The 12775-nt window shown below is 35.4% G+C and overlaps 1 protein-coding gene across 1 annotated transcript in view; it reads left to right on the top strand.

Annotated features, from left to right (window-relative positions):
- Positions 1-2099, top strand: part of LOC132562302 (uncharacterized) — a 35718-nt gene extending 33619 nt beyond the window's left edge. Inside the window, exons 4-6 of the mRNA XM_060227043.1 lie at positions 726-860; positions 1179-1425; positions 1744-2099. Coding sequence (XP_060083026.1) covers positions 726-860; positions 1179-1425; positions 1744-2099 — 738 coding nt within the window. The remainder of the gene's footprint in view (positions 1-725; positions 861-1178; positions 1426-1743) is intronic.
- The last annotated feature ends 10676 nt before the right edge of the window (positions 2100-12775 follow it).

Below are 12775 nucleotides of genomic sequence, written 5' to 3'. Positions count from 1 at the left end.
CATTACTGTTGGCAACTCATAACTTGTGTGATAAAGGGGTGTTTGTGCTGACCGTATCTTGGTACACTACATGTACACATAATTTGCTCTGCATGCCTATTCTTTTGTCTATGAAAAGAAATATCCGCGAGTGAAAGTAGGCCACAATGACATATTTCACTGCGCATCAGGTAATTATTAAGTACCATTACATACCTTTTATTGACACAAATTTAAATATTACACGTGAAACAAAAAGAAAACCTTGAATACTATAAATTCCATGTGACGTCACATTGCTATGACGTCATATTGAATTCAGACGTAATAATGGGTTGATACATAGAATTTACGTATTAGTTATTATCAGTTTGCATCACCACGGCCATGTTGACTGTAGTTATCACTGACGTGACCATATAACAAACTAAAAGCTTTCAATTTCATACGGATCTGTTGACAAGACATAGCCGTAGTTTCGAATTCTACTAAAAGGATTGCGTATACATCATGCACGAGACTATTTGGCTGTTGAAAAGGATTTAGCCGTAGTTTCGTAGTCTACTAGAGGGATTGCGTACACATCATACACGAGAATAACGGACTTTTGAAAAGATATAGACGTAGTTTCGTTGTCCGCTAGGGAGTACAGTACGACCTGTTACTTTTTACAGGTGGGTTTTAAATGACAATAGGAGCTGAACGTCTCTGTAATGTTCATGCATTTCATTAATTTATCATTGCAGGCGAATAACAACAACCGGAACAGGATGGGGTTGTCGTGTGTAAATTGTGGGACAACGACTACCACCCTCTGGCGGCGGAACGGAGAAGGAGAACCCGTATGCAACGCGTGTGGCCTTTACTACAAATTGCACCAGGTAGGCGGGTTGAATTTCTGTGCCGATTGTTGTCGTGGAACCATTATCTGATCGCTATACTAGATTTATAGTATATAGTATATCAACTGTTACTAGATTTGTTACCGGATGAAATGAAGTAAAATACACTCATGGATTAACTTGCCGTATCATCAGCTTCTGGTAATTAGTATTTTTTGTTATTACATATTATGGATATTAACGTTGTTATGATTAAGACATCCACATATTGTGTCATTGGTTCAATCGGTAAACATATCACGAATGATCTGATTTATATCATTTCAGGATAATTAAGACATTTTTTTTTCTTTGCAGGTAAATCGGCCGATGTCGATGAAGAAAGACGGTATACAGACACGGAAACGTAAGCCGAAGACTTCCTCTAAAAAATCGCCATCTAAGGAGGTATCACTCCACGTGGAGCACCAACAGCTTCAGCAGCAACAGCAGCAGCAACAACAACAACAACAACACTATCCACTCCATCATCACCAGCCCCACGTGTCTGCGCCATCTACCGGGCTATTAGACCTCTCTTCAACAAAGGCAGACAACTCAACAGGTGACTGTTTTCACAGCATTATTTCTTAATCTCTTTGACGTTATTCGTTATCGATGATATTGTTGTAAAACATGTTTAAAACATACGAAAATTAGTAGAGAAGTTATCGTTTATATGAGATGTGCTTATCTTATATGGACGTCACGTCTGTGTGGTCAGATCATAATGTTTATATCTGTTCTTTAAGTAATATCTTATGTGACATATGTCCATTTTTATTTATCAAATGACCAAAAGGTAAGATAAAGAGAACGACTAATAAATATCTAATATAGTATTGTATATGACCAATATAACCAAATTTAATGTTATTTCCAGTGACGGAGATGAAACCTTTGATGACGCCTTACCAGAATCTGTACCAGACCCACGGGTCGGTGTTAGCAGCCTTAAGTACTCCCCCTCCAGCGCTTCTGCAGGTCGGCAGCCCGCCCCCTGGTGTACTTCCTTCAATTCATCATCTAAGTCCAGAATACAGTATCGAACGCGCCTTGGCAATGAACCACAACCTCGTTCTGAAGCAAGAACCGAATATATTCGAACCTTCACCACCGAAAGCTATCCCTGTTTCTATTGGAATGGACTCAGAAACAAACTTGCGAGCCTCGCCTGACGGAGCGCAACCTGGGGGTGACATAGTTCAACTCAAGGCAGCCATCGTGACACAAAATTAATCTGTGTACTTTTTACGATTATGACGCATGCGTATAGATGTTAAAATAATGCAGTCTGTAAGAGATTTTCATCACTCACCTGTTGGATACATAACGCTGACAAGGTCTCGTGCGTCAAGATCATTCTTCATTTTCAACTGTTTGCAGCAGTTTTACCGAAAGTGTCATGTTTTAAATACTAATTGATTGACGTAATAAGGATGCCGGATGCGGGTTAGCGAGTTATTGGCATTATTTTTAAAAAAAATTCTATTTTGATTTAAAATCAAAATGTCACCTTAAGCCTTCACAATATGTTACCATCCCAGACACCCTTTGGTGTATCCCACTCCTAATTTGAGCTCTCCATTAATCAAGAAGACATTTTAGCCACGTATCATTAAATAACGCTGTGTGGCAGCTTTGGGCTCCTTCGTCATACTCGTTTACATTTCCGAATGGTGGAAGTTGTCTAATAATCAAAACCAACCGGACCGTAACTTCCGTTAATTACGGAATCCGGAATGGGAAAAACCTCTTATTTTTTAATACATGAGACGCATTTCAGACTCCCTTATTACGTCAAACAAGAATAATAATTTTATTTTCCTATCGTCTGATGATATATTTTAACGACACAATATATGCCATCCGGGGCCTAATTGTTCCTAGTTGTCAAAAATGAACCCGGACTCAATTTTAGATGTGCTTCATGTACCTAACTTCAGTTGTAACTTTTTTTTTCTGAATTTTTGTAGATTTCTTCGATGTTACAAATACAAAGAATTATGTCGCATTTGGACATCTTAAAATAAACCCCATTTCCAATACATACATTTAAATAGCCATACAGTCTATGACGACTCAATTCGGACATAATGTGTTAGGTAGCATATACCCATAACTTAACTTTAAACTTTCTGTAACAGTCAACTAATTTTTTTATGTATACAATGTATGTCGAGTGGAGGTTTTTGTAGACAGAATAACTACACATATCGCTTTTATTTCATCTCAGGAATTTCAATTTCTTTTATTGAAAAAAATACAGGTAGTATGACTATCCATATTACATGTAACATACAACTGCTGCTTACTCTGTCCCAAGTCATTCATAATTTTACAGAAGAAAAAGGTCATTTCCAATGGCCCGGACCGCCTTTTTTTCCAAACCGTTATTTCTCATAAATACTTTTTTATTAAGTCTTTGCAAACAGGACTTTGTGAGTTTTATTAATGTTGTGATCGAAATCCGGGGATGGAGGTAGGGAGGAGTGATGCACGTGTTTAGACTAGCACGTGTAACAGCAGAGAACGCAGCTGAACATTTCATACCACAAATTATAGGATTATTGTCAGTCTGACCAAAATATACCCCGTATATAAAGAGTGACGCAAATCTTATGTAATCAACATAGGATTATTTGACATAGTTACCTGTTAATACTAGCACTGTATGGAAGTGTATACCGAGGGATGGGGGAGGGGAGGGGGGAGGGGAGGGGGTGGTGGTGATCGACATGTGGTATATATCTGTATATTTACTTTTCTGTATGATGTACATGTAATTCTTAGATACTGTAATATCGGAGATTTTCGTGAGAAATTTATTTTCTTTGATTTCGACAGAACTCTTAATCCACTAATGTGTATATTCGCGAAATAAATGAAGAGATACAAGTTGGCATGGACTATAAGACAAATAAATGTCGAGAATCAGATTTATCCATGAAATCGCGTGTCATAGAAAAGGTTTTATAAAACCATAAAATTTGAGCCCCACGAAAAGAAACGATTTTCAAGTATCTGTGTAAACGAGACGTTAAAATCGAATACGGCATAATATTCGGTATTACCTTCCATATAGGGACATGCTTTATATGTTAATCTATGTATATTTTTGTTTAGATTTAAATCGCAAAAAAGTGTTTATTAACAGTCGATATCGTTCGTGTAGGCTTTCCATTTACTGCAGAAAAAAGGAAATAAATTAAATTGTAAAAAGACAAACAGTTGTCTGACGTCAGAGGTTTGACATGTGTAACATAACAGACATAATAATTATGTACATTTTAAGTTTTTTTTTTTCTTTTTTTTCCCCTTGTATTTGTTTTGTTTTTTTAATTTTTTTTTTGTAATTTCATTGATTTAAAGGACGTTTTAATTCGTCCAGAAACTTATTAAGCCAGTGATAGTTCATTTACACGTTAAACTGTCGTGAAGTGGCATTTATGTTTCCAATGACAGAACTTCGCAAGTAAACGTTATGTTGTACACCAAGGAAAACACGTCGGCTTGCCTTTAAAACTCTGTCATTTATAACGACCATATATGCCATAACTGGGGAGTTTATAAGAACATCCCTTACACATGTTGCTGTCTCGATTACAGCTCGGTTTACACTAAAGTTAATTTAAGATTATCAATATTTTTACATGCACCCCTCTTGTGTATCCGTGCCTTCGACCGTGAACATTTGCTGTTTCCATATCAACAATAATGACGATGGCAGGGTCACGATGTTCATGTCATTTATCGTACGTTTAATGACACTTCGTTCTGGTTAGTTTTATAGCATGGCATCGTAAAGCTTAATGATAAAATGAGAGATGTTTATATCAGTTTGACGTGAAATGTCAGTAATTATCCTAAATGACGTCAGAAGTCTTTTAGTGTCTCATCTGATGTTATAAAACTTTAAAATTCTGTTAGCTAGTTTGTAAGTTACTACCTGTTGTGCACGTTAGTATTAATAGTGATGTCCTGAAAAATACTTCTATACTACGATTAGATATAAATGTGTTCATGATTGATACACGAAATACTTTGTATAGATTTTTCATTGTTATACATATATATATATATATAAATCCATAGTACCATTCATATCAGGAATTAAGACCTTGTTCATGAAAAATTTAACCTGTCCGATTTTTTTATGCAGTTGATATAGTCATCCAAACAATGTTTTTCTTTTTCTTTTTAATGAAAAGAATTTGATAGAAATGATTCAGTATTCTACATACGGATTTTCAGAGTTTGAGAATTTTGCAGGGTAACTTAAAATCCGGATATGCAAGTTCTAGTGTGGTAGATAAGGGGAGATAACTCGGGCCTAAGTGGACAGCCAGTAGTTGTATGCCACAGTAGATAAGCCTAGACGGTTTTTTAGGGTAAAATATCACATCTGTATATATGTAATCATTATTTATGTGACGCAATTATTTTCATTTAAGCACTATAACGATCTTGTAATTTTAATCAACAAATCAATAATTCATTATATCTGATCAAAGCGATTTATCGATTGATTGATCCGCGATACTACCGTTTAACGTTGCCGTCTCGACAAAGATGATTTATTTCGAGCATATTTAGGTGAAAGTTTGTACTTTTGAGTAGTCGATGGTTTTTTTTTTACTTGAAATCGCACTTTATTTCTCATGGTATTGTTTTTCTAGTCAGTTATTTTGAAGTTTTTGAAGATTAATGAGTTTCCTGGTTTTATTTTGAAACTCTTTATTATAGCGAATATCTAATGAATTTCCTCTGATTATCAGTAGAGATAAAAGTTCAGGAAAGTTTCCCGTTTTTGCTATTGAAGGATGTGTCTCCAAATATCAAGCATGTTCTATTATTATGAGATAACTCGCACAGGTAACCTAGAGACTCCATGATAAGATGGATATATGTCCCTCAAGTTTTATATAACATATATCAGAAAAACGAGTTTGTCTTAACCATATCAGAATCCTGAAGAAGTCTTGTTTTGTTTACTATGGTCAGAAGCTGTAATTGTATATCCATTGATGTAATCAATTTTATAGTATCTTTTTAAAAGGTTCATCATAACTTTTATCACTACGTTTTTATTTGTATTCATTTTTGAAAAGAAATTACTTTCCTCATACTGGAAGAGAAATGCAGAGTTGAGTTCATGATCTTATATCAATATCTTAGTCCTGGAAACTGTCGTGATATTAAGATTTTTTATGTTTATTTTGAACTGTCATTTCAATGCTTTTATAAAGAAGAGGGAAACATTTTTTATTTAGTTACAGGCACGATTCATGGCCTAGCCACACTAAGGGAGATAACTCGAATATTAAATAGCACTTGACCATATCCACATTTTAGGAATAAATGCAAACAGGTCCACGGTTTCGCTCTATTCATAAATAACACAAGCTTTCCAAACAAACATGAAGTAAAACCTGATACAGATTTTGTTTCTTATGAATCCGGTTGCAGCTACATACTTTGGTATAGGCTCCATGTAGCCAATATGATTTGTGGTGAAGCTCTATTTACATTATGTTACATATCGATAAGTGCCTTGTTTTCTTAGTTTTTTTATGTACATACCAGTTAAAACCAATCAAATATTGTGATCCTAATAAAATCAATTATGTAAAGCCACATAGGTTGCCAATGATAATCGTCTTGCCTTATATCATGTACATTTTACATTAAATCTAATGGATAAAACATTCCATGATACTTAACATCGTCTTGTTTTTCTTACTTGTTTCGTGTGATCAAATGTTTTAGAGGAGACAGCATCTGAACAAAATCAGAAACAAATAACGTAAACAAAATAGGAAAAATGAAAAATAAAGAACAAAAACAAACAAAAATATAAAACAAAAACCGAACAAAACCAGATAGAAAGTCAAAAAAATAATCAAACGAACAAACACCAAAACATCAACGATAAAATTGTTCAACAATAATCTTATAATGCTGTGTTATAATACCACTGACACAAGATCCTGTGTTATAATACCACTGTCACAAGATCCTGTGTTATGATACTTTACTGTCACAAGATCCTGTGTTATGATACTTCTGACACAAGATCCTGTGTTATGATACTTCTGACACAAGATCCTGTGTTATGATACTTCTGACAAAAGATCCTGTGTTATGATACTACTGTCACAAGATCCTGTGTTATAATACCACTGACACAAGATCCTGTGTAATAATATGACTGACACAAGATTCTGTGTTATAATACTACTGACAAAAGATCCTGTGTTATGATACTTCTGACACAAGATCCTGTGTTATGATACTACTGACACAAGATCCTGTGTTATGATACTGCTGACACAGGATCCTGTGTTATGATAATTCTGACACAAGATCCTGTGTTATAATACTACTGACACAAGATCCTGTGTTATGATACTACTGTCACAAGATCCTGTGTTATAATACCACTGACAAAAGATCCTGTGTTATAATACCACTGTCACACAATCCTGTGTTATAATACTACTGACACAAGATCCTGTGTTATAATACTACTGACACAAGATCCTGTGTTATAATACTACTGACACAAGATCCTGTGTTATAATACCACTGTTACAAAATGCTGTGTTATAATACTACTGACACAAGATGCTGTGTTATAATACTACTGACACAAGATCCTGTGTTATAATATTACTGACACAAGATCCTGTGTTATAATACTACTGACACAAGATCCTGTGTTATAATACCACTGTTGCAAAATCCTGTGTTATAATATCACTGTCACAAGATCATGTGTTATAATACCACTGTTACAAAATCCTGTGTTATAATACCACTGTTACAAAATCCTGTGTTATAATACCACTGTTACAAAATCCTGTGCTTTAATATTACAATCAAAATATCTAGCAGTTTTGATCTTTTCGGATATTGAAATAAATTTCCTTTTTTTTCTATTATTATTTACCAGAAACTTTTAAAAAGATTTTTATCAAATGTATGTCTATGACAAAAACGCAAAGTTTACCATAGATGCAGGAATTTCACCTCACCGTCAAGTCGATTCTATGTATCGTTTGGACATCGGTTCCAGACCGTTATGTATTTCGGAACGGCCATTACGTCGACCGTTAGCACATGGACTATTGACCTGCCTGACCTTGCATCCGGATAAATTTGGTTGCTGAAACATGTCAAGCTTCAAAACAGAATTTTAAAAATGTGATTTTAACCATTCACTATAAAATACGAGTATATATTTCATTGACAGATTTGTGAAGTTTTTCTTGATACACATTTATCATGTCAAACATCCTCCTAGATATGATGAAATTACCTATCAAATTCACTCTCAGATGCCAATGTTTCGTTGTCGTCTGTCTAGTGAATAAAATTCGACCATCAATAACAGGTCATGTTTTTAGAAGTTTTTTGGCTACAGAAGTCCAAACTTGCACGTCTTCTATTGAAAAAATGAGGATTTATAAATTATCACTATTGACAACTCATTTCTGATTATTTTTAACTAGCGAGTTGTAGACCGAGAGCTAAAAAATCAACTTCATTTAGTTTGTATTACCAAAAAGAAGTTTACCAAGAAACATGGCTCATTAAAAAAAAATGATCAAACAATAAAAACTAATCCTTTAGAAAACGTTCACACATCAACAGAGATATCCACCACGTTCGCACCATAATGTATACTGAATTTTATTTTTTATCAAAATATCATTCCGATTCAAATAATGATTTTATTTTGTACATATGTACTTCTGGGTGCCAATAAGTTAACGCAAGCGTCTCTGTGATATAGTGATATCATCAGAAACAGAAGTGCAGATACATGGCCGATACACATGTCGATCATTTCAAGTGAGCAAATTTGAGATCGGATCTGTTGATTTTTTGCGGGGGAGGGGAGGGGGGAGAATGCTGGTCTTTCACCGGTCTGTTTTTTTTTAATAAATCTTAGAGTATGAAAACATTTCAAGTTTTTTTTATGTATTTGTTTGATGGCAGTTCATCGACATAGCGTAGCTAGCGAAAAAGTATTCTTAAGAGGTCCGAAACTAATGCGGCACGTATATTCTATAAATATATTATACATTTTTCATTATGGAGTGTCGAAGTAAGTGTAAACCGATTCTCTGGAAGATAACGTCATGTATCAAAAAATTATCTTAGGGGAATAACCGAATTTGTTTGATATTTATGGTAGTATATCTTTTACATTTTATGTGCATGCGAAGGGAGACAACTCCAGCTTACTTGGACGTACTTATATTTTCTCCCTTATATAATCACCTGTTCAATAGTGTGCTTCCTGTCAGTTTTTGAGCATGGTTGCCACACCGACAGAAAAATATTTAAAATCTGTACGATTTTGTTTTATTTTAGTGTAGTTGTTCAGGATATCGAGACTTTCATGTATAGGACCCTTGGGCAAACATCAATATTCAATTATTTACATTTTGTAATATATATAATGCAGTACATTATATATCTCAAAATTTTGAAAGCACAGCACAAAGTATTTGGAATTTGCCACGAAACAACAGTCAGTCATTAACTAAACACGCTACATCTTGCTTTGTGTGAACGATCACACAGAACTTAGAATTGTAATTCATGATATGAACAAAATCTCGTACATCTATGACCAAGTGTTAAATCGCAGCAGAATCCACTACATTACATTGTTACCATCTTCAGTAACATTTTTCAACTTATGATCGTTTTACCATCTTGTCACGCTGTTTTCTACCTCAGCGCACAAATGATTATTGTACAACCAAAAAAGTCGGTCGATTCCTCACCTCACAAGTATTACACAGGGTTCAAGTGACGAAGTGGGGTAATCAATGAACTCGCTACCAAAGATTTTATTCAAAATGGATGTTTACATGTTTTTGTTTGTTTACTGCGAGTGCGATGCTCGTGGACAAATGATGTCCTCGTTTACACGTGTTTCCAATGTTACACGTTCCGAATGCGTCGATAACGTTATGTTCATGTACGAGAAGTATATGTTTTTGTTTTGTTTTTGTTTTGTTTTTTCACCGATATGCTTTTACGATGTTGTTCTTTAAGTGTTTACCGATTTTTCTTTGTTTTTTCTTTTCTTTTTACAATTAGTTCTATGTCAACATGAATATCATCGTTGTCTCTCCGTCTGTGCCGACCTCGATTGTGAGAATGTAATATCCTTTCTCCTACTTTCTATTTAAATGTATCTGTCTGTGTTAGGCAGTCACGCTTTGTCTTATCACTCTAGTGAAAGCCGAGTATTTACTAACATACATTTAAAATTCCATTTTACTGTCACTCCAAATTCAAGCATACAATAAAAGTTATTTGGGGGAAATCAAATTTTAGCGCAATATCATTTTTAAAAATCCCGCCATAATGAATTGGCGAATGCGAAATAATTGCTTTGTTAACGGTATAAAGAAGCCGTAATTGACGCAGTGATATCTTCGGTAATACCTCAAGCGTGAAGAGTTCAAATATGGACGATTACAATATACACAATATTGTAACACAATCAAACGGTATGTTATTATGATAGACTGGGTCATCTTATTTTGGGATCAAAACCAGTTTATTAAAGGGAAAACGACATCTTTTAGACGAATATAGTAACACATCTTTTAGAATTAAGTGATATGTGCTGAATAAAATCACGTTGTATATGAGAGACCAAGCTTATTCTTAAAGGTGTCATATACACACAAAATGGTGGTCAAAATTTACAATCAAAGTACATATTTCGCTTTTTGATACTTTGATAAGGTTTTGTCTTTATACCATGAATTATCTTGTGATCACACCCATCGTAAATACCCAGCAGAATTGGAAATCGAGGACACAGCAGGCTCTTCAACATCACTCGCTTATCTCGATCTTTGCCTCAACAAAACCAAAATGGACAGTTTTCTACCAGTTGTATGATAAGCATGATGGTTTCAGCAACATTTGTCCTCTGTACCTCTGGAACCATCCTCGATACTCCAGGGGTTACGATCACTTTTGTCCTCCGTACTTCTGGAACCATCCTCAATACTCCAGGGGTTACGGTCACTTTTGTCCTCCGTACCTCTGGAACCATCCTCGATACTCCAGGGGTTACGATCACCTTTGCCCTCCGTACCTCTGGAACCATCCTCGATACGCCAGGGGTTACGATCACCTTTGCCCTCCGTACCTCTGGAACCATCCTCGATACTACAGGGGTTACGATCACTTTCACTCTTTGTATCGCTGGGGCCATCCTCGATACTATAGGGGTTACGATCACTTTTGTCCTATAGATCTGTAACCCTGGAACCATCGTGGAGTAATCGAGGATAGTTCCAGGGGTACATGTTTACATTTACTTGTTGACAAGAAGACAGACGCTCATACTTACTTGCACCATCAAACATTTAAGAATATGTCGGCTAATTTGGGTATAAATAGTACACCATTATTAACATATCGTTACAATTGTTACAATACTTTGAGCTATATGCATTAAGAAAATGGATTTCACCGAGTTGATGCAACACGCACACGTACCATTTCTGCCTTATTAATAAAGATTTTTGTTGTTTATTTTTCATTTTAAAACAGAGCTCTCCTTGATAAATATGTTACACAGTTAAGTACGTCTACGCCCATAATTCTTAATTCTGCTTGATTTAGATAATCATGTAGACATATTTTTACAAATTTTTTGTGCTGATAAGAAACCCAGCTGTTTCAATGGACACTATTTTCCCTCCAATTACTGGGTCACATGCTGTGTATGGAGTCGACATATTTGAGTCGGACGATTAAAATGCGATGTTGAATATATATAAATATAAAAAGTTACGTTCAGCAATGTTTACTACACTAGTATTATTGTGATATTAATTACCATTTTACGAGTGTATATATATATTTCTCTGTGTGTAAACGTATTGAGACTCTTAATAAGACACACACACACACACACACACACACACACACACACACACACACACACACACACACACACACACACATATATATATCATTTTAACTCACCTTTGTTACAATGTATCTATTCTGTTTTTGACCTTTGGTATGCTGAATTGAAATGAATAAATAAAAATAAACAAATAAAATGCCTCATATGTAAATATGACGTTCATGTTTGTTCTTATACAAAATTAATAAAAATATGAATCAAGGTTCAAAGGTCACTTGGTGCATATAAACCAATTGCTACTATTAATAGTAGGACTATCTCATTGAATGACTACTTTTACAGCAGAGAGAATAGACAATTACTGGTGTTGGGTTTTCAATTAAGACCTCAACTGGACATAGCCTGCATACATATCAAGTTCAACTTTAATATTGCTGATAATCTAACTTGTTTACCGTTCTCTAACGGCCTTTCAGCAGGCGAGAAAAGATATGAAAACGAAAGTAGAAACGGGGGTTGGGGGAGGGGTGGGTGTGGGGTAGGGGGTAATGGGGTGGGATATCATACCTTTCACTATGTTTTTAGAAGTCGACTCCGGACTCCTTGACCAAGGATATAATTCAATTCTATTCGAGATCAGGCCTAATTGTAATTAAATATCCGATATAAACGTCTGTTAATGTTCATAGTGTTAAGCCTGGTATAGAGGGACTGACTAACTACAGTTACATTTGGGACCGACCTCGTCGCTCCAGTAGCGTGACGTACCTCTGTCAAGTTATATATAAACTTCGGACTCCCCTCGTAGGTCCAGTAGCGTGACGTACCTCTGTCAAGTTATATATAAACTTCGGACTCCACTCGTAGGTCCAGTAGCGTGACGTACCTCTGTCAAGTTATATATAAACTTGGGACTCCACTCGTAGGTCCAGTAGCGTGACGTACCTCTGTCAAGTTATATATAAACTTTGGACTCCCCTCGTAGGTCCAGTATCGT

The sequence above is a fragment of the Ylistrum balloti genome, unplaced genomic scaffold (genome assembly GCF_031769215.1).
Source record: "Ylistrum balloti isolate Yb309-2 unplaced genomic scaffold, AGI_CSIRO_Ybal_v1 Utg371388, whole genome shotgun sequence".
NCBI classification, from domain to species: Eukaryota; Metazoa; Mollusca; class Bivalvia; order Pectinida; family Pectinidae; genus Ylistrum; species Ylistrum balloti.
Note: the sequence above shows the minus strand (reverse complement) of the source record. Positions and strands in the feature narration are given on the sequence as shown.